At 36.2% G+C, this 21,715-nt stretch overlaps 2 protein-coding genes across 2 annotated transcripts; both read right to left on the reverse strand.

Moving 5' to 3' along the window:
• Nucleotides 1–4,068: 4,068 nt before the first annotated feature.
• LOC115952205 (UDP-glycosyltransferase 73C3-like) lies at nt 4,069–5,923 on the reverse strand. The gene has a single exon (XM_031069283.1). It carries the CDS (start codon nt 5,710–5,712, stop codon nt 4,237–4,239), a length of 1,476 nt encoding a protein of 491 aa, XP_030925143.1. The 5' UTR covers nt 5,713–5,923; the 3' UTR covers nt 4,069–4,236.
• A 13,404-nt stretch (nt 5,924–19,327) lies between these two features.
• LOC115954020 (UDP-glycosyltransferase 73C4-like) lies at nt 19,328–21,163 on the reverse strand. The gene has a single exon (XM_031071873.1). The coding sequence runs from the start codon at nt 21,042–21,044 to the stop codon at nt 19,569–19,571; it is 1,476 nt and encodes a 491-aa protein (XP_030927733.1). The 5' UTR covers nt 21,045–21,163; the 3' UTR covers nt 19,328–19,568.
• Nucleotides 21,164–21,715: the final 552 nt, after the last annotated feature.

The raw sequence follows: 21,715 nt of genomic DNA on the forward strand, positions 1-21,715 counted from the left end.
TAATGTTTAACTATCTAGTTAATTAGGTGTGTGCAATCTTACCATAAAATGTAATCCTAACCAACCAAATTATGACACGTCATCGATCTCAAATTGATTATACTTATAACCAATTGAAATCAATTGTTCATAATCACATATAGTTTGACTCAATTTTTGATAGTGCATCTCAGTCATTAAAACTTGATTTGATGATAACTTTCAATCTAATGGTCCGATTAGGGCTCATGACTAGTCGATTTAATCGTTACAACATCAAGATCACTTTGATGAAATGAGATTAAGGATCTAATGACCAGAATCAAGATGCATATTTTCAATGTGAAATTACCCTTTTACCCTCAATGTGAGGTTAAATACGGGTTGCAAAATAGGGTGTCAACACAGGGCATAAACTTGTAATACCCAAACTCCTTGGATTCTTTCAAATGGTAGAGATGGACGAACTCGTTTAGTGTGATCATATCCCCGTCAGCTATGATCGTCCAAATCACCATGCAGCTTATGACGATTCTCCATGAATTCGGCATAAGCTGCCCCGAAGCAAGGTTCAGGTAGTGAAGAAGCTCCATGATGAACGAATGGACGGGAAATCTGAGGCCACACAAAAACGCAGCCTCATAGAAATAGACCTCTCCATGGGCAAAGGCACAAGCCTTCTCACCCTTCCTAGGAAGACGAGCCTTAGTCTCATCAGGAAATTGAAATCTATCCCTAAATTTATTAAAAACCTTTATCTTCAAGGAACACTTTTCTTTAAGAGCATGGAAAGAACGAAGCTTATCCGAAACGGAAGGATGAGAGAACGAGGGCGCACCAGAAGGCACAAAAGTAGCCGTGTCTACCCCTGCTCTAACCGTGCCTACATCAGAGGACGAATTCCTCTCTAGATTGTCCAAACCCATCTCGGACCCCATATTTTCCCTCCTTAAAGCCTCTCTAATGGATTTAAACCAAACTAGGGAGTTATGCAATAGTGGGTACAAGTCACCTAACACCAAACCTAGACCACTACCAACCACCACAAAATCCCCAATATGTGGATATAGACCACTAGATGGAAAAACACCTAACGTATCACTACGAGAATCTGCCAACGCCCCTATGCGAGAAAATAAGAAGGTGATGGAGGGGGAAGTGCACCTAATTTCAAAAGAATCCACCATTAAAGAGAGCAATACAACCCAAAAAGGAAAATAGGAGCACAAGGAAAAGGAATACAAATGAAACTCAGAAAGGAAAAGGAGTAAAGAAGGGGCGTACCTGAAAACAAGGGAGGAAACTGAGAAGACTAGGAGCAAAATGCACAACCGTGAAGTCAGAAAAACCAATCACAGAAAAGAAAGTGAAGAAATAAGAAAGGAAAAGCAAAAATTAAAACTTTTACCTTGAAAAGTGCGAGAAATCTGAAAAGGCTTCACTGGAAACAGGACCATCAACCAATCAAAGGGCGACACGTGGCCACGATCCGTGCCATGCCGCCATGGAGCAATTAATGTGGGAGCAGAACCCTAAGCGCCCCAACTGCGAAAAAAAAAAAAAAAAAAAAAACTTCTCATATTCCTTTGATCGTCCAAACTACGGACGACCTCGGAATAGGGGGGCAGCTGATGATCCCGATTATACCTTCGTCTATAGGACGACACAATGTCGAAGACAATCCTAGAAATCGTCCAACCAATGATCGTCATCAGGCTAGGACAGACTCGTCCGTCCTTAATCATTAATGAAGAGTTACAAAGCAATGATGAATTTCTATACCGTTGGGGAAATAACCCACCATCAATGTTCTATGAAGGCGTTACTGATATGAGAATAAAATCACCATTAAGGCAGCCCCAACAGCTAGAAGGAGGAGGAAAACACTTGTATAAATACCTACCTATAAGGTCCAAAAGAAAGGTATACATACACTCAAAATACACTACATTTGACATTCTGTTATTCTAGCCATTCTAACTTTGACATCGGAGACCTTGTGGCAGGCGCCACACCGGTGACCATTTTCTTTCTTTTCATAGCTTGACTTGTTGCAGGATCAGGACTAGCTGAGAACGACTCCTTTCTAGATGAACATTTCTACTGACGATCTAAGCATCATCATCTTCCCTAGTATTCTTTGATTTTTATCACAATAATGGTTAAATAATTAAATTTCTTATTTCTTATCCATTTAACTTATGTGACTTTTTTCTTTCTTTTTTTTTTTTTTAATTTTTTTAATTTTTTGAGTGTGTGTTGATTGTTTATTACCATATTAAAGAGCTTTTGTGTTTAGTGATAGTTTCTAACTACCCACCCCAAAACCTATAAATATATATATGTATATATATATATATTTCCATGGACAACAGAAAATATAATTTTTTTTAATAGAAAGGGAAAATAAAATTAAGTATAAGCAGTATGAAATTAACAAATAAGAGAATATAAATAATTGAAAGCACATGCAATTTGAAGAAATGAAGGAAAACACACTTTACCATTAGGTTGGAGAGATGGAAAGTGGGACGATAGAAAATAGGAAGGTTATAGAAAAGTGAAAGGATAGAAAGATTTTAGTTTCTTTTGTTTGTGTTTGGTTAGAGAGGTGGAAAAGTGGAGGGATTGAAATTTTTTTTATTTGGTTGAGAAAAAAAAAAAGAGAGGATGGAAAATGTAATTTGTACCAATTTACGATCATGTTCCTATTAGATAAAACCAAAAAAAAAAAAAACATTTTTTAAAATATTTTTATTAAAAAAATATATGAATGTGGAATTCATTAAAAAAAATAAAAACACCAAAACTTATGGAAAAAAAAAAGGAGTGAAACATATAAGGCCTAAAAAACCTGTTGGTGCAAATACAATAATAATGGAAATAACACAAAGAAACTGAATAATACGCTGAATATTATTAATTTGGAGATAAGAACACAACACTATTTGGACTGAGGCGCGGCACTCACTCTCTTTAAGGAGATTCAAGCCCTTAGTTGGCTAATCTTTGTAACCGGTGCAGACCTTCTCTGACTTGTCTCCCCTAGGATACAACAACCCAACAAATGTTGTATGGCTAGAATAGCTTTTGCACAAAGTGTTCAAGCCCAAAGCTCCACCAGAAGAACACCTTTCTTTGGCCCGAAATCTTTCAAGTATTTAGGAATATTATTGAATTCACTCTCTCACACAATACTCTTTACTTTTAACTGTTTTCTTCATTCACTCTTAATATGAAATTAGTCCATAGCATAGCCATATATATAGTCTTCCAACCCTTCATGTTATTTATTAATTTAGAAAACTTCTCTTAATTTATTTAATCTAACTTACATACAAGTAACTCTTTCTTTAACAAATTATAACTCGTCTCTTTATTCATCTTAAGTTATTTTGAGTTTCAACATATTTAATTTAAAATATACTAAAAAAACCAAAACTGATGAAAAGAAAGAAAGAAATGAATAAGGCTTAAAGGTGGTCAACATTGGCAAAGGCAAGAAACAACTAGGAAAAAAAAAAAAAAGTGAAGAAGAAGAAGAAGAAACGTTGTAACGTTGGCAGGTATAGGCATTTTAGTCCAAAATTGTGAGCCCCACTTTCACCCATATTTTCTCCTCATTTTGGGAAAATTGGGTTTTGGTAGACTCGGAAAGAAAACAGCCGGCCAGCTCCACCATTTTTCTCTCCCCTTCTCCCTTTTGACCAAACACCCCTCTTACCCATTTTTTCTCCTATTTTCCACTTATTTTTGTCCATCCTCCCCAAAATTAACTCAACCAAACATTAAGAACTCAGCTTTTTATTTACTTCGTTCTAGCTTAATAGAAAACTTGAAGACTCAACGAAAGAAATGTGGAATTCACCATACATTTAAGAAATTATAATAGAATTTAGAAGAGCATTACAACAATACCATTAAATTCCTACGCAAGAAGATCAACTTAACCAAATAAAATATGCTTATAGAACAAAGTTAACCATTCATCCACCACCGCACACCCTTAGTGCGATAGTCACTCCACAAGTATAAGTGCTTGTGAGGTGTGGAGGGCAAGGGCCAGGGTTCAAGTCTCTAAGAAGGAGCTTCACACACATATAAACTTAGATTAGCCTAGAATAGAATTCTATCTTGTATCCAAAAAAAAAACCATTCATCCGCATTTAAGGGACAAAAATTATTGACTCAAGGGTTCATCCGCTTGACTATTATTCTCTGGCTAATAAAAATAACCATAGAAAACTTTGTTATACATCACCCGATGATTGACTTGTTCTCTGATAGATGTTGGATCAACTTCTTCACATTCATGTAAGAAGATCCCCCTTCTTCAACTGACTTCTTAGCGATTTCTCCAAGCTTTCTAGCTCTCTTTCTTCTCTCTTCTGCTTCTTCTCCTTTATCCATCAACTGCTCTATTGCCTTCTTCACATCCTCACTCCTCACCAACACCTTATCCTTCTCCTCTCCAAAGTCCACAGAAGCCTTAGCTCCTACACTCACACCAATCCTCAACACTTGGACAAGTAACTTCTCATTGTAGAACTGCTCAGCAAACATAGGCCATGTTATCATAGGCAGGCCTGCAGTTACTCCTTCTAGTGTAGAATTCCAACCACAATGCGTTAAGAACCCTCCAATTGCTAAATGGGATAGTATTTGAACTTGTGGTGCCCATCCTCGAATTATAAGACCTCTCCCTTTAGTCTTCTCTTCAAATTTTTCTTCAACTAACCATTTTTCTAATTCCTCTGAATAATTTCCCTTTTTAATAACCCAAATGAATGGATAGTTTGATGATTCTAAGCCCAAAGCAAGCTCCACTAATTGTGAAGCTGACAGTTCACAAAGACTTCCAAAGCAAACATAAATGACAGAGTTGGGCTTCATTGAATCTAGCCAACTCAAGCAATTGCTTTCATCAATGGAGGTCTTGTTTCCTATTTCAAACTTATCAGATATCGCTTTGTTACATAAAGATAGTGGCCCTATGCACCAAAGTTTCTGGCCCCCTTTCTCGTATTCTTCCACGTATCTTGCCTCTAACTCTTCAAATGTGTTAACCACCAACCCTTCTGCCGATAGCTTAGCCGTTTCAAGTTGGTTCATATATTTTTTGGATTCATCCGAACCTGTTCTCTCATCTACAGGTAGCTGGGCCTTAGTGAATTCAATCCTATCTGGCATGTTGGGCAACAAAAATGTCTGTGAGTCAGATGTGACTCCCTCGAGCACCTTAGTGCAAGATATGTTGCGATGACACACTAGACAGAAGCAACATGCTGTATGGAAGACAAGCCTTGGAATCTTGAAATTGAGGCCAATCTCCGTGGTCCAAGGAAGACATATATCAGAAATAATGCAGTTGGGCAAAGATTCTAACTCTTCTAGCCACTTTTCTAGTGGTTTTTGTAGCATGCTACAAGCTGCAAAAAATTGTAATGATAAGTTGAGAGAAGGGAGGGCGTCCAGGTTTTCGCATCCTTCAGGCAATCCGGCTTCTTGGCCAGGAAAACGAAGTGAAAGGATTTCAATGTTGAGGTTTGAGGCTTTTGCTTGTTCGAGGATTGTGTTGAACCGAGCTGCATTAACGGGTGTGAGGACAATGGTAACTTTTACGCCATGGTGTGCAAAGAGTTTGGCAATTTCAGTGAAAGGGATGAGATGGCTTTGGGACATTAAAGGGATAAGAAGGAAGTGAAGCTGGTGAGTTTGTGACTGTGAGGCCATGGCTGAATCGGCTCTCTCTGATTTCTTTAGTTGTTCTGGTTTTCAGTTTTATTGTGCAAGTAGTTTAGTTGTTCTAGTGTGCAGTTTTATTTTATTTTTTATACTACTTTATTTCTTTGTCCAACTGTCCAAGGTTGTTTTTCTGGTAGACATTTCTTTGTCCAAGGTTACATCTACCAGAAGGTCGTACGCTTGCCTTCGTTCGTGGTCTAAGTTGTTGCTTTTTTTTTTCCTTATTTTGTTATGCTCTGTTTTTCTGTAGCTTGTACTCTGTTTTTTCAGTGTATCTTCTTGACTGTTTGTGAATGAAAGTTTTCAGTTTGGTCTCAAAAAAAAAAAAAAAAGAAGGTCGTACGCGAACATTATTAGTATATATACTAATATTAATAATATATAAATATAATAATGATCATTGAAATTTGATTTTAAATAAAAAGTATATTATCCATAAAATAATATAATGCGTAAGTAGGGATTTTTGTTTGGTTTTAAAGAATCCACCTCTTATAATGATGTTTTCATGACTTAAACCCATGTCCTTGGCTTTGATACCAGTTGTCGAATTGTAATTTGTGCTACTCCCCTCAAACCAATTGGTGATAAGAAAGGCACAGTGAAGTCTTTATGGCATTCAATATTATATCTCATGGCGCTAATTTTAGAGCAGTTGTAAAGAGTCGAATTGTGATCTCTTAACTGTAGATAACACTATCATACAAATTTTTAAATCTTCACTTTACACTTATCCACATGTTAATTTTGATGGATCAAAAAAATTTATAATGATATGAATATGTTACTACTATTTAGAAGATATCATGCAAATTTTTAAATCTTCACTTAAGAGTTATCCACACGTTAATCCTATTGATCAAAAACTCATATTGATGTGTTATTGTTGTTTAGACTTTAGAAGATACAAATGATATAAATAATAAATTCTTGGCTTTTTTTCTTTTTTTCTTTTTTTCTTTTTTTCTTTTTCGAAAGCATTGACACAACATTGGAGGGGATGACTGCGGATGTATTCTTGCTCACCCATAGGTACTATTGAGATATCTAAAGCTAAGTCAGCAATTGAGAAGCCTCAGTCCCAACGGCTAGTTTTTAAATCTTAAGAACAGAGTCACAGCAACGGCTAGTCTGCTAGAACGATGTCGTTGTATTTATTGATTAGTTATGTTGGTGTATAAAATGGTGCCGTTCTATTAAGCACCTTAGTAAGTCTATTGTCAGTTGAGATTAGGCGAGAAAGGCTGTTAGAAGTAGCTCCACCTTTCCCGGATCCATTCCGTGATTTCAGGGTTGGTTAATTAAGTAGTTTCAGTGAGTTCTATGTATAAATAGAGATAGTTGTAATGCAAATGAGTAAAGCAAGCATTTACAGAAAATTCTGGAGCTCTCTCTCTTCTTTTCTCTCTGTTTCTCACTCTTCTTTCATTCTCTGTTTTTCTTGTGATTCTGAATTCTTTGTTTGCTTCAATCTTGACCTTAGTTCAATTCTCTTCATGGTATCAGAGCTTCATACGATCCCTACCAACTCTGATTCAACAATGGCAGCTACAACTTCAACTTCTTCTTCAATCAACTTGGCCAATCAACCTCTATTGCTGTTGTCAAACATGCCAAACATGATGACAGTCAAGTTGGACAATTCCAACTACATAATATGGAAGCATCAGATCTCCATGGTGATGGAGACTTACTCAATGATTGAACTTCTTGATGAAACTCCTCTTGTTCCAGAGAAATTCTTGAAAGATCTCTCAGGTTCTGTTACATCAATACTGAATCCAGATTATCTTGTTTGGAAATCAAAAGAAAAGGAACTGCTTACCTTTATCAGTTCCACTCTAACACCTTCAGTTCTTGCTATAACTGTTGGATGTTCATCAGCTCTAGAAGTTTGGAAAGTTCTGGAAAACAGGTTTTCTTCTTTTTCAAGATCTCATGTGATGAATCTCAAGGGAGAATTGCACAATGTAAAGAAAGGTTCAAATTCTGTAGACATGTATCTGCAGAAAATCAAGGTCATTAGGGACAAATTAATGGCAGTTGGAACTTTTCTAGATGATGAAGAATTGCTCCATGTGGCAATTAAAGGACTTCCAAGGGAGTTCAGTGCATTCAGGTCTGCAATTAGGACAAGAAGCACAAATTTGAGTTTTGATGAGTTAGCTACTATGCTAAACGCAGAAGAAGAATCACTGAATGAGGGACTGGAGATTAAAGATTCCACCTTTGCAATGGCTGTCAACACAACACCTAGATCTAACAACAGTGGAGCTTATAACAATTACAATCAGTCCACTAATCGTGGTAGAGGTAGAAACAACAATAACAGAGGCAGAGGACGAGGTTTTTCACCTAATCATTTCTCACAATACTCTCCTAATCAAGGATCTGGTCCAAGAGCAGAGAGGCCTACTTGCCAAATCTGTGGCAAAGCTGGTCACATAGCCATAGATTGCTACCATAGGATGGACTATGCCTATCAAGGCAAACATCCACCCACTAAATTGGCAGCAATGGTCACTTCTTCCAACTCTATGCTTGCACAAGAGCAGCCTTGGCTAGCAGATAGTGCAGCCACAGACCATGTCACCTCCAGTCTGAATCACCTAAGCTTTCTTAAACCCTACAATGGCCATGATCATCTCACCGTAGGTAATGGACAATCTCTGCCTATCACACACATAGGTAATACTCTTATCCCATCTTCTAATTCTACAATACAACTTAGAAATGTGTTAAGAGTTCCTACTATTGCTTCCAATCTTGCATCTATCCACAAAATCTGTCATGATAACCATTGTTGGTGCTATTTTGATGAAAACACCTTGTCTATCCAGGCCTTGGCCACGGGGAAAGTGCTCTACAAGGGCAAGAGTGAAGGTGGGGTATATCCTATTTACCCTCACAAGGCACCTAAGCTTTCACTTCCTCACAAAATCTGCAATTCAGTCTTCACCTCATCATCTAGTTGGCTTCTGTGGCACAACAGACTTGGTCATCCCAATTCCCAAGTTCTTAAGTTTCTTTTCCAGCACAAAGGCTTGCCTTTTAATAAGTGTACCAACTTTGTGGATTCTTGTGTTCATTGTCTACATGGGAAAATGCATAAACTTCCCTTTCCTAGCTTTAGATTTGTTGCTACTGCACCCTTTGAACTTGTACACACTGATCTTTGGGGTCCTGCACCTCTTACTTCAATAAATGGTTTCCAATATTATGTCATTTTTGTTGACCATTATACACATTTTACTTGGTTGTATCTGCTTCACAATAAATCTGAGGTTTATTCTAAATTTGTTCAATTTCATGCTATGATTCAAACTCAGTTTTCAGCATCTCTTAAGACACTTAGATCTGATGGTGGTGGGGAATACACCTCCAAACTCTTTGAATCTTACCTTTCTTCTCATGGTATTCACCATCAGCTCTCTTGTCCCTATACCCCTCAACAAAATGGGTTAGTGGAAAGAAAACATAGGCACTTAATAGAAACTACCATTACGCTCCTTTCCTAATCTTCCTTACCATCTCAGTTTTGGTCCTTTGCTGTTCAAACAGCTATGAACCTTATTAATCTCTTACCTACTGCTTCCCTTGGATTTCTCTCACCCTGGTTCAAGCTTTATGGTTCTCATCCAGATGTTACTTCCCTTAAAGTGTTTGGTTGTGCTTGCTACCCTTACATTAGACCTTACACTACACACAAACTTGAGCATAGGACTACTGAATGCATTTTCCTTGGTTACTCTAGTGTTTCTAAGGGGTATTTGTGTCTTGATGTTCAATCCAATCGCCTGTACACTTGCAGGCATGTGTTGTTTAATGAGTCTAAGTTTCCCTTTACTTCTTCTCATCTTACCTCTTCTCCACAATGTGTCAAACCTACATCTGACATTTGGTTATCTAACCTTCTCTATTTGCATTCCTCTAATCAACCTTCCATCCTAGGTTCCTATGTTCCTTGCCCCTCCTCTACTCCCACTTCTGTCACTTCTTCCTCTAATCATCCTCCTCCTCTTTCTCCCTTGCACACTGTCCCCTCTCCTCTTTCCAGTCCTATGCCTAATCCTATTGCCCCACCCCCTACAATTTCCCAACCTGCTCCTATCTCCACTACTACTAGTTTACCTTCATCTAGCTCTATTTCTACTGCTGCACCAGAACCTGTCCTTCCCATTATCACCAATACTCACCCTATGACCACCAGGTCTAAACATGGTATTACTAAAAAGAAGCTCTGCTACAAGGCTATTCTGGACTACACCTTCACTGAACCATCTTCTTATAAAGTTGCTTCTAAATATCCTCAATGGACAAAGGCCATGGATGAGGAGTATACTGCCTTACAAAGACAGAACACTTGGTCTTTAGTACCTGCTGCACCTGGTATCAACCTTGTAGGTTGCAAATGGGTCTATAAATTGAAATTGCATAGTGATGGTTCCATAGCTCGGTATAAGGCCCGCCTCGTTGCCAAGGGTTTTCACCAACAACCTGGTATTGACTACACTGAGACATTTAGTCCTGTTGTAAAACCAGCCACTGTCAGACTTATTCTTACCATTGCAGTGAGTTTAAGATGGTCCCTCAGGCAGCTTGACATTTCAAATGCTTTTCTCCATGGTTTTCTCAAGGAGGAGGTCTTTATGCAACAGCCTCCTGGCTATGTTGACTCTCAATTTCCTTCTCATGTCTGCAAGCTTCACAAGTCCTTATATGGACTTAAACAAGCTCCCCGGGCGTGGTTTGATTGCTTCACTTCTCAACTTCTACATCTTGGATTTGTGGCTTCCTTGGCAGACCCTTCTTTGTTCATTTATCACTATCACCATACTACCATTTATCTGCTGCTCTTTGTTGATGATATCATTATCACTGGTAATGATTCTACATAGATTTCTCATCTCATTACTGCCTTGAGTCATGCCTTTGAGCTCAAAGATCTTGGGGCTCTTTCTTATTTCCTTGGCATTCAGATCATACCTACCAGATTTGGGCTTACCCTTTGCCAGTCCAAGTATGCTTCTGACATTCTTCATCGTTTTCACATGGAGAATGCCAAGCCAGCTAAGTCCCCCTGCTGCCCATCCACACGTCTTACTCCTTATGAGGGCTCTCTCTTACCTGATCCTTCTGAATATAGGCCTATGGTTGGAGCACTACAATACTTAACCTTCACTCGCCCAGATTTGTCCTTCAGTGTTCATCAGCTATGTCAGTTTATGCAGCATCCTACTACCTCTCATTTTGATGCTGCCAAACGAGTTCTTCGCTATCTTTGAGGCACATTACATTTTGGGATTCATATTGATCCCGGTCCTATTACTCTTTCGGCCTTTTCAGATGCGGATTGGGCTGGTGACCCATCGGATAGGAAATCCACTATTGGCATCTTGGTCTTTCTTGGTTCTAGTACAATTTCTTGGTCTTCCAAGAAGCAATCCATAGTCTCACGATCATCCACTGAAGCTGAGTATCGCGCACTTGCATCCACTGCTGTTGAATTGGCTTGGCTTCGCACTCTTTTCCGAGAACTTGGTTTGTCTCTTCCACACATTCCTGTTCTCTAGTGTGACAACAATTCTGCAATTGCCTTGGCTTCCAACCCTGTGTTTCATTCTAGGACGAAGCACATTGAAGTAGACTATCATTATGTCCGTGAATGTGTTCTTCGTCGTGATTTGGGCATCAAATTTATTTCTGGCCGTGACAATTTCGCTGACATTTTCACTAAGTCCTTGCTTGGACCTCATTTTGTGTTTCTTCGCAGCAAACTCTTGATTGATTCTGCCCAGAGTTTGAGGGGGGATGTTGAGATATCTAAAGCTAAGTCAACAATTGAGAAGCCTCAGTCCCAACGGCTAGTTTTTAAATCTCAAGAACAAAGTCACAGCAACGGCTAGTCTGCTAGAACGATGTCGTTGTATTTATTGATTAGTTATGTTGGTGTATAAAATGGTGTCGTTCTATTAAGCACCTTAGTAAGTCTGTTGTCAGTTGAGATTAGGCGGGAAAGGCTGTTAGAAGTAGCTCCACCTTTCCCGGGTCCATTCCGTGATTTCAGGGTTGGTTAATTAAGTAGTTATAGTGAGTTCTATGTATAAATAGAGATAGTTGTAATGCAAATGAGTAAAGCAAGCATTTACAAAAAATTCTGGAGCTCTCTCTCTTCTTTTCTCTCTGTTTCTCACTCTTCTTTCATTCTCTGTTTTTCTTGTGATTCTGAATTCTTTGTTTGCTTCAATCTTGACCTTAGTTCAATTCTCTTCAGGTACTAATACCCAAGGAGGTGCCATGAAACCATTAAGGTCATGGCTAGATGTGTTCTTCTCTAGCTATGCAAGGGAAAGTTATTGGGAGATACTAATCATAAACAACAAAAGTGGAGCCACCTATTTCAAAAGATTTAAAACTTTTGAGTTTGGACTCAACTACATTATATTAACCATTTATTCTTGTTACTTTTATTCAATATGAGATTTCACTTGTATTCCCAACAGGTTGTAATGAACAAATGAGGTAGTTGTAATAAACGAATGAGGTAGTTGTTACCTTATCACCAATGTCAATTATATCATGCTACTATCTAATTTATTTGACATCGGAGAGGTGGAACAAGAAGCAAATGCCGTTCTTGGCCCAGACATTCACATAGGAATGATAGCTAAACCTTCAAAAGTTCAAGTTGAAGTTCCACTTCCACACATTAACAAATAGATGTTAGTGGTATAAGATAAACCTTTTGCATTCGAAAAACTTCAGCCACATATTTTTTTTGTTGAAGCATTCATCCACCAACTCTCATTGTTCAATCAATCCCAAGTTCCCAACAACAATTCAAATCCCTCCATTTCAAACCTTAAAACTTCCCATTCCAATGGGCAATGGCTCCTATTTAAAGTAAAATCCAAACGCCACTTAATCCCCTCAATGCTGCACGTGATAAACCAATCATGTTACCCACAGAATCCAAATGCTCCGTACGAGCTTTAGTCATTTAACTCTAATATCACGTGAATAACTTATATTGGCACGTGATTAGTGAGGTTAAGAGTTTGTGCCATTTCAGAATTCCAAAGGCTGTCTGATTATGTTAGAGAGCTAGTTACAATTACAAATCTCTAATCACAGATTGATTGAGATTCTATGAAGGATTGGTTACGGTAATAAATCATTTAAAGGGATAAGAAGGAAGTGAAGCTGGTGAATTTGTGACTGTGAGGCCACGGCTGAATTGGCTCTCTGATTTCTTTAGTTGTTTTAGTTTGCAGTTTTATTTATGCAAGTAGTTTTTTTTTTTTTTTCTTGAGAAAAATTTGTGCAAGTAGTTTAGTTGTTCTAGTTTGCAATTTTATCTAAAAATTAGACCTTTTTGGATATATACTACTGTCAATTTTTTTAATACCTTATTATCTCTCCCTGTATGTGTTAAAAAATATTTAGTATTTTCAACCAAAAAAAAAAAAAAAAAGATTTGCAGTTTTATTTCATTTTTATACTTCTTTATATCTTTGTCCCACGGTAATAGGTTAATCTAACAGAAAGTCATTCAGGAAATTATATTTTTCAGAATCTCAATACTTTCAAGCACTATATTTCTTCATCTTGTTATTTACCATTAAATTAGTATATATTAATAATATATAAATATAAAAACGATTGTTGAAATTGATTTTTAAAAAGTATAGTATACATTTAATAATATAATGTGTAAGTGGGGATTTTTTTTGGATGATAAAGTGTAAGGATTTTTTTTTTTTTTTTTTTTAAGATTAAGTGTAAGTGATTATTTGATTATGGACAAAATTTAGTTACAAAATTGGTTGTAGGCTGTAGTCTAAGGCTACAACCTTACTCAATATCATTTTATTAGAGGTGAATTTTGAAAATTCCATCATTGGATTACATCTTCTTCTTATATTCTCCATGCTTGCAAAATTTGTAGAAAATTAAAGATTAATAGTTATACCATCAATAAATTGTTTAAATTGCTAATTTTTGTCATTTAAAATTATGTATAAAATATAAGCTTATAGATCTTATAGTATATAATATAAGATTGACATAAAATTTGACATATATATTAAGAGTGTAAAGAACATACAATTCAACGGTTAGATTTTTAAAATATGTAGTAATGTTTATTTTATTGAGTAAAGTTGTAGATTTAGACTACAACCAATTTTGTAACTAAATTTTGTCCTTTGATTATATAATTTTGTAGTATTCAATGATTGTCTAATTTTTTGGTAATTTTTTTATTTGTTTATTTTTTATAAATTCAAAGTGTGAGTTGTGCCACTCTATCTCAAAACCAATTGATAATAAGAAAAATAAATTAGAGTTTTTATGGCATTCAACATCACACATCGTGACTCTATTTTTAGAGCAGTTATAAAGAGTTGAATTGTGATCCCCCAGTAGTAGATAACACTGACTATCAGGCACTACTTTTCTTCAACTTGTTATTTACCATTAAATTAGTATATATTAATAATATATAAATATAATAACAATCATTGAAATTAATTTTTTTTAAAATATGTTATGCATAAAATAATATAATGTGTATGTGGGGATATTTTTTGGATGATAAAGTGTAAGTTATTCTTTAAAAAAAAAAAAGATTAAGATTAAGAGTAAGTGATTATTTGATTATATAATTTTGTATATATTTAATAATTGTTTGTCTAATTTTTTAGTAATTTTTTTATTTGTTTACTTTTTATAAATTCAAAGTATGAGTTGTGTCACTCTACCTCAAAATCAATTGATAATGATAAAAACACATAGGAGTTTTTATGACATTCAATATCACGTCCCGTGACCTTATTTTTAAAGCAATTGTAGAGAATTAAATTGTGGTCCCCAAACAATAGATAACACTATTATACAAATTTTTAAATCATCCCTGAGGACTTATCAACACGTTAATTTTGATGGATCAAAAACTTTTATAATGATGTGGATCCGTTCCTAGTTCCTACTATACAGAAGATATCGTGCAAATTTTTAAACTTTCGCTTAAGAGTTATCCACACGTTAATTCTAATTGATCAAAAACTCTTATAATGATGTGAATCTGTTATTGTTGTTTAGAAGATACAAATGATATAAATTTTTTACTTTTTCTTTCTCGAAAGCTTTGACACAGCATTGGAGGGGTTGGCCATAGATGTGTTCTTGCTCACCCCTAGGTACAAATACTCAAGGAGGTGCCATTAGACCATTAAGGTCATTGGCTAGATGTGTTCTTCTTTAGATATGCAAGGGAATGACATAGGGAGATACTGATCATAAGCGACAAAAATGGTTTGTATTGTGATTTTTTCTTTTTCCTTTTTGTTGTTGTTGTTGTTGTTGTTGTTGTTGTGGTAACAAATAGAGTTGAATCACTATTCTTTAGTGCACTCTTGTTGTGTTAGGGAGATAATATTTTGGAAAATCTTATTGAGTAGTTAATAAATATAACATATATGGATGCCACCTAATTTAAAAGACTTAAGTTCTTGGGTTTGGACCCAATATATTATATTAATCACTCAGATCTTGTCATTCTTATTCAATGTAGGATTTTACTCACACATATATTCCCTAAATGTTGTAATAAACGAATGATCTAGTTATGACTCCATCATCATGTCAACTATATCATGCTACTATAAAGTTATTTGACACTTTTTTTTTTCTTTTTGCAAAAATAAAACCTAACTAAACATCGGAGAGTTGGAACAAGAAACAAATCACGTGCTTGGCCAAAACATTCACATAGGAATGGTAGCTAAGCCCTCAAGAGTTCAAGTTGAAGTTCCACTTCCACACGTTAACAATAGATGGTAGTTGAAGTTCCTCTTTTTGTTTAGCATTCAACCACATATTCTCATTCTTCAATCAATCCCAACTGTTAGGACATATGTGAATCATGTTAGGAACATATGTCAATATAGAATTGGCTAATCCTTTGACGAAACGCACTTTACTTGTAATTGGGTAGATCTAGGATGTGTTTAATACTTCAAGGAACAAGGTTTCAAGTCCAAGTGTTAAAGCCATGCAAATCTATCGAAGAATCAAGTGAAAAAGTATTGAATTTTAAAACTGGACAATTGGTAGGACATATGTGAATCATGTTAGGAACATATGTTAATATAGAATTGGTTAATCCTTTGACAAAACGCATTTTACTTGTAATTAAGTAGATTTAGAATGTGTTTAATACTTCAAGGAATAAAGTTTCAAGTCCAAGTGTTAAAGCCATGCAAATCTATTCAAGAATCAAGTGAAGAAGTGCTGGATTTTAAAACTCAACAGCTATCTCGACAGATAGAATCTATCGAGGTTTAAAAGGCTGTGTAAGCCCGATGCTCGACAACTGCTCGATAGATAAGCTATCTATTGAGATTTAAGAAAATCAGATTTTCGGTTTTGATTTCACTCCAATCCGTGTAAATTTATTTAGGCCTTCTTTTCTCATAACCCTAAACATATATAAGGATTATTTTAAGAGCCGTCACAGCTGATGCAACTTAATGCAAAAAAATTTCACAAGCATATTGTGACCGGAGACATATGCTCTAGTTCATGTTTCTCTTCAAGAAGTTGCTGTGTTTGTACGCTGTAGAATTTTGTAACCAAGGAGTTTCACAATCTTCATCGTATTGATGAACTAAAGAACTTTGCAGCCAACATCCTTCTCAAGTTGGTGGTTAGTCACATACTTGGATTCGTGCATCGATTGGTTAATCACGTACTAGGAACCGTGCATTGAAATGAGAGATTGTCACTACAAAACAAGTCTAATTGGGTATTGGGGTAAGGGTTCAGTTGTAGGTTGATATAAGGTACTGAGATTCCTTTACTTATAACCGTTTATTGTGATAATAGTGGATTTTCGGGAGTGGTCATCTTAAATCACCCGATGGGATTTTTGCCTTAGAGATTTTCTCCATTCATAAACAAATCACCATGTCAACTTTATTTTTCGCTGCATTTTACATTAGTTGGTGATTTATTTGTGCTGCCACGCATATTGCATGTTAATTGGATTAATTAATTAATTCGGTTAAATTAATTGATTAATTCATCACAAGGGTTCAATACATTCTTAGCCTATCACCAACAATAATTTTGATTCCTCCATTGAAACATCCCATTCCAATGGCTCCTATAAAAGTAAAATCCAAATGCTTTACTTTATTTTGGTCCCTCACTTTTCCCAAGGCCATATGTTTGTAAACTAGTTCTTCAGTCATTCCCAACATAATTAGATAATTACGTGTACTATATCGTATATTAGAGAGGGATGAAAATTTGAACCCTAGACATTTTGTTTATAAATACTAAGAGATGTCAGTTGAGTTACAAGACTCTTGGAAATATATACCGTATTATAATTACACAAAAACTTTAACTTAACTTACCTTCAATACTTTTTTATAGTATATTAATTCTTATTTTGTTAAGGTGTATTATTAAATTTCATAATGAAGTTATAAAATTCAATACTTTTAATTACATAGACATCAACATTTTCTTATTTTAATGTTGAATGTTTTTATCTAGTAAGATTTTTCTAAAATTTGAATTATTAGATCTTGCCATATATATAGTCTGTGTGACAATTGTAAAAATAAAACATAAATTGTGAAGCTGAATGATTACAGTGGGGCCAGAAAATCTGCGATCCTGGCCCACTTTGCATTAAGGCCCAAAGCCTAAGCCGAGGAGAACCATTGCCGATGACGCATAATGAAAACCCAAAAAAGGGGCCTAAGAATCTGGCCGAGGACGATCTTATGCTTGGCACCTCACAGAACGCCTGAAGGAAAGGACGAGCTCAGTGCAGAGGCAGGATAAGTGGAAAAGCTGCCAATACAGTGATAAAGGACTCTGCGCCTGACAGGTCCATGCTCTTCACCATGCTGTTCAACTTTTACAACTGCTCCCAATCACTCTAGGTATGGGCTGATAGGACAAGTTTCCACCCCAGAAAGTGAAACTGACACGTGGATATTAAAAGAAAAGTAAATACCAGTATAAAAGGAAAGAAGAACGGGGGAGGAAGGGATCTTCCCCCCTCCCTAGAAAAAGGAAGTCCTAAAGGAGGGACAAGAAGGAGAGCATTAAGCTCCTCAGATGGGGTCCGAGGACAAAAACCCTACAGTCCGCACCGATGAAAGTTTTAGCTAGTCACGCTAAACCCACCCTCATATAAACTTCCATAAAAGCCACGATTAGACAGTCGTCTAGTGACCAAAGCCTAACCTTTCAAACTCACGCTCTACAAATTGTATTGTTTGGGCCCTTTACGTATAAGTCCACTATCATGTGTGGGTCGTTACAAATTGTGTCCCTACAATTACAACTTAGTTTTTTATAAGTTTGTTATTAAACTAGTTCCTCACTTCTTCCCTAGTATTCTTTCATTTTTATCACAATAATGGTTAAATAATTAAATTCATTATTTCTTATCAATTAAAGCTTGTGTGACTTAAAAAAAAAATTTGAGTGTGTGTGTTGATAGTTTATTACCATATTAAAGAGCTTTTGTGTTTAGTGGTAGTTTCTAGTGGGTCCTATGGGTACTGTTCACGTATCACCAAACTCAACAAAACACAGTTTTTTAGGTAAATTTGGGTCCCACAGCACTATTCACACTTTTAAAAATTATTTTGCTATAGTGTTTTCAGCAATAAATTTTCAGTTTTCAGCAAATTAACGATATCCAAACACACCCTAAGAGAATATAAATAATTGAAAGCCAATGCAATTTCAAGAAATGAAGGAAATCACACTTTAACATTTGGCTAGAGAGATAGTAAAGTGGGAGAATAAAAAATTGGGAGGTAATGGAAAAGTGAGATGATTGAAAAGAAATTAGTTTATCTCATTTTTGTTTGGTTGGAGGGGTGGAAAAGTGGAGGGATTAAAAACTTCTTTATTTAGTTGAGAAAAAAACCAAGAGGATAGAAAATGTAGTTTGTATTAATTTACGATCATATCCCTATTAGATAAAACAAAAAATAACATTTTTAAATATTTTTATTTAAATATATATATATATATATATATATATATGAATGTAGAATTCATTTTAAAAAAACACAAGAAATTTAAGAACTCAAAGTTGTTTTCTTAAAATAAAATAAAAAAACCAAAACTTATGGAAAAAAGAAAAAAGAAAAAAAGAAGAAGAGTGAAACGTGTAAGGCCTAAAACTGATGAAAAGAAAGAAAGAAATGAATAAGGCTTAAAGGTTGTCAACGGTGGCAAGGGCAAGAAACAACTAGGAAAAAAAAAAAAAAAAAAGGGAAAGAAACGATGTTACGTTGGCAGGTATAGACATTTTAGTCCAAAATTTTGAGCCACATTCTCATTCATATTTTCTCCCCATTTTGAAAAGACTAAGTTTTTGTGAGCTCAAAGAGAAAACAGTTGAGATCCACCATTTTTCTCTCTCCCTCTCCTTTCCAACCAAACGCCCTCTCCTATCCATTTTCTCTCCTATTTTCCATTCGTTTTTGTCCATTCTCCCCAAAATTAACCCAACCAAACATTAAGAAAACTTCGTTCTAGCTTAACAAAAAACTTGAAGACTCAATGAAAGAAATGTGAAATTCACCATACGTTTAAGAAGTTATAATAGAATTTAGAAGAGCATTACAACAATACCATTAAATTCCTACGCAAGAATATCAACTTAGCCAAATAAAATATGCTTAAAGAAAAGAACAAATTTAAGCATTCATCCGCATTTAAGGGATAAAAATTATTGACTCAAGGGTTCATCCGCTTGACTATCTCTGGCTAATAAAAATAACTATAGAAAACTTTGTTCTACATCACCTGATGACTGACTTGTTCTCTGATATATATTGGATCAACTTCTTCACATTCAAGTAAGAAGATCCCCCTTCTTCAACCGATTTCTTAGCGATTTCTCCAAGCTTTCTAGCTCTCTTTATTCTCTCTTCTGCTTCTTCTCCTTTATCCATCAGTTGCTCTATTGCCTTCTTCACATCCTCACTCCTCACCAACACCTTATCCTTCTCTTCCCCAAAGTCCACAGAAGCCTTAGCTCCTACACTCACACCAATCCTCAACACTTGGACAAGTAACTTCTCATTGTAGAACTGCTCAGCAAATATAGGCCATGTTATCATAGGCACGCCTGCACTTACTCCTTCTAGTGTAGAATTCCAACCACAATGCGTTAAGAACCCTCCAATTGCTAAATGGGATAGTATTTGAACTTGTGGTGCCCATCCTCGAATTATAAGACCTCTCCCTTTAGTCTTCTCTTCAAATTTTTCTTCAACTAACCATTTTTCTAATTCCTCTGAATAATTTCCCTTTTTAATAACCCAAATGAATGGATAGTTGGATGATTCTAAGCCCAAAGCAAGCTCCACTAATTGTGAAGCTGACAGTTCACAAAGACTTCCAAAGCAAACATAAATGACAGAGTTGGGCTTCATTGAATCTAGCCAACTCAAGCAATTGCTTTCATCAATAGAGGTCTTGTTTCCTCTTGCAAACTTATCAGACATCGCTTTGTTACATAAAGATAGCGGCCCTATGCACCAAATATTCTTGATCACTTTCCGGTATTCTTCCACGTATCTTGGCTCTAACTCTTCCAATGTGTTAACCACCAACCCCTCTGCCGATAGCTTAGCCACTCTAAATTGGTTCATAAGAGCGTTGGTATTATCCGAACTTTTTCTCGTTCCTTCAGGTATCTGGCCCTTAGTGAATTCAATCCTATCTGGCATGTTGGGCACCAAAAATGTCTGTGAGTCAGATGTGACTCCCTCAAGCACCTTAGATTGAGATATGTTGTGATTACATACTTGACAGAAGCAAGATGTTGTATAGAAGACAAGCCTTGGAATCTTGAACTTAAGGCCAATCTCTGTGGTCCAAGGAACACCTACATCAGCAATAATGCAGTTAGGCAAAGATTTTGACTCTTCCAGCCACTTTTCTAGTGGCTTTTGTAGCATGCTAGTTGCTTCATAAAATTTTAGTGATAAGTTGAGAGAAGGGAGGGCGTCCATGTTTTCGCATCCTTCAGGCAATCCGGCTTCTGGGCCAGGAAAACGAAGTGAAACGAATTCAATGTTGAGGTTTGAGGCTTTTGCTTCTTCAAGGACTGTGTTGAACCGAGCTGCATTGAGGGGTGTGAAGATAATGGTAACTTTTACGCCATGGTGTGCAAGTAGTTTGGCCATTTCTGTGAAAGGGATGAGATGGCTTTGGGACATTAAAGGGACAAGAAGGAAGTGAAGCTGGGGAATTTGTGACTGTGACGCCATGGCTGAATTGGCTCTCTCTGATTTCTTTAGCTGTTCTAGTTTGCAGTTTTACTGTGCAATTAATTTAGTGTCATACGCGGTGTCCCGATTTAAATACAAATAATCATCTTTCTTCCCATCCAAATAAATAAATAAATAAAATAGTCATCTTTCTAGATGTCTTTCTTTTTAGCTATACTGATCGCAAGAAACAAATCACGTGCTTGGCCGAAACATTCAAATAGGAATGGTAGCCACGTACTATTTTTGTTGAACAGGTCAACCGCGTACTCCCAATCTTCAATCCAAACAATAATTCTCATCCCCTCCATTAACATCCCATTCCGATCGGTTCGTAAAATCCAAATGCTCCACTTTCTTTTGGTCACTCACTTTTCCCAAGGCCACGTGATCCCCTGGCCCATGACAGACATGTAAGCCCAGCTACTAGTACACTACAGCATGGTGTGACAGTCACCATAGAAAATAAAATAGTGTAGCCCAAGCGTATCACGAAACGGTGTCGCAGATTTAACTCTAGTATCAGTGTGTAACTTTCTTCTTTTTCTTTTTCTTTTTTTTCTTTTTTTTTCTTTTTTTTTTGGGCGAAAAACCAATTTTCGTCCCTATGATTCTCACTTTGGTCCCTAACTTTCTTTTCCACCATTTTTAATCCTTATTTTGAAAAATGC

This window comes from Quercus lobata, chromosome 7, assembly GCF_001633185.2.
Source record: "Quercus lobata isolate SW786 chromosome 7, ValleyOak3.0 Primary Assembly, whole genome shotgun sequence".
Lineage (NCBI taxonomy): Eukaryota > Viridiplantae > Streptophyta > Magnoliopsida > Fagales > Fagaceae > Quercus > Quercus lobata.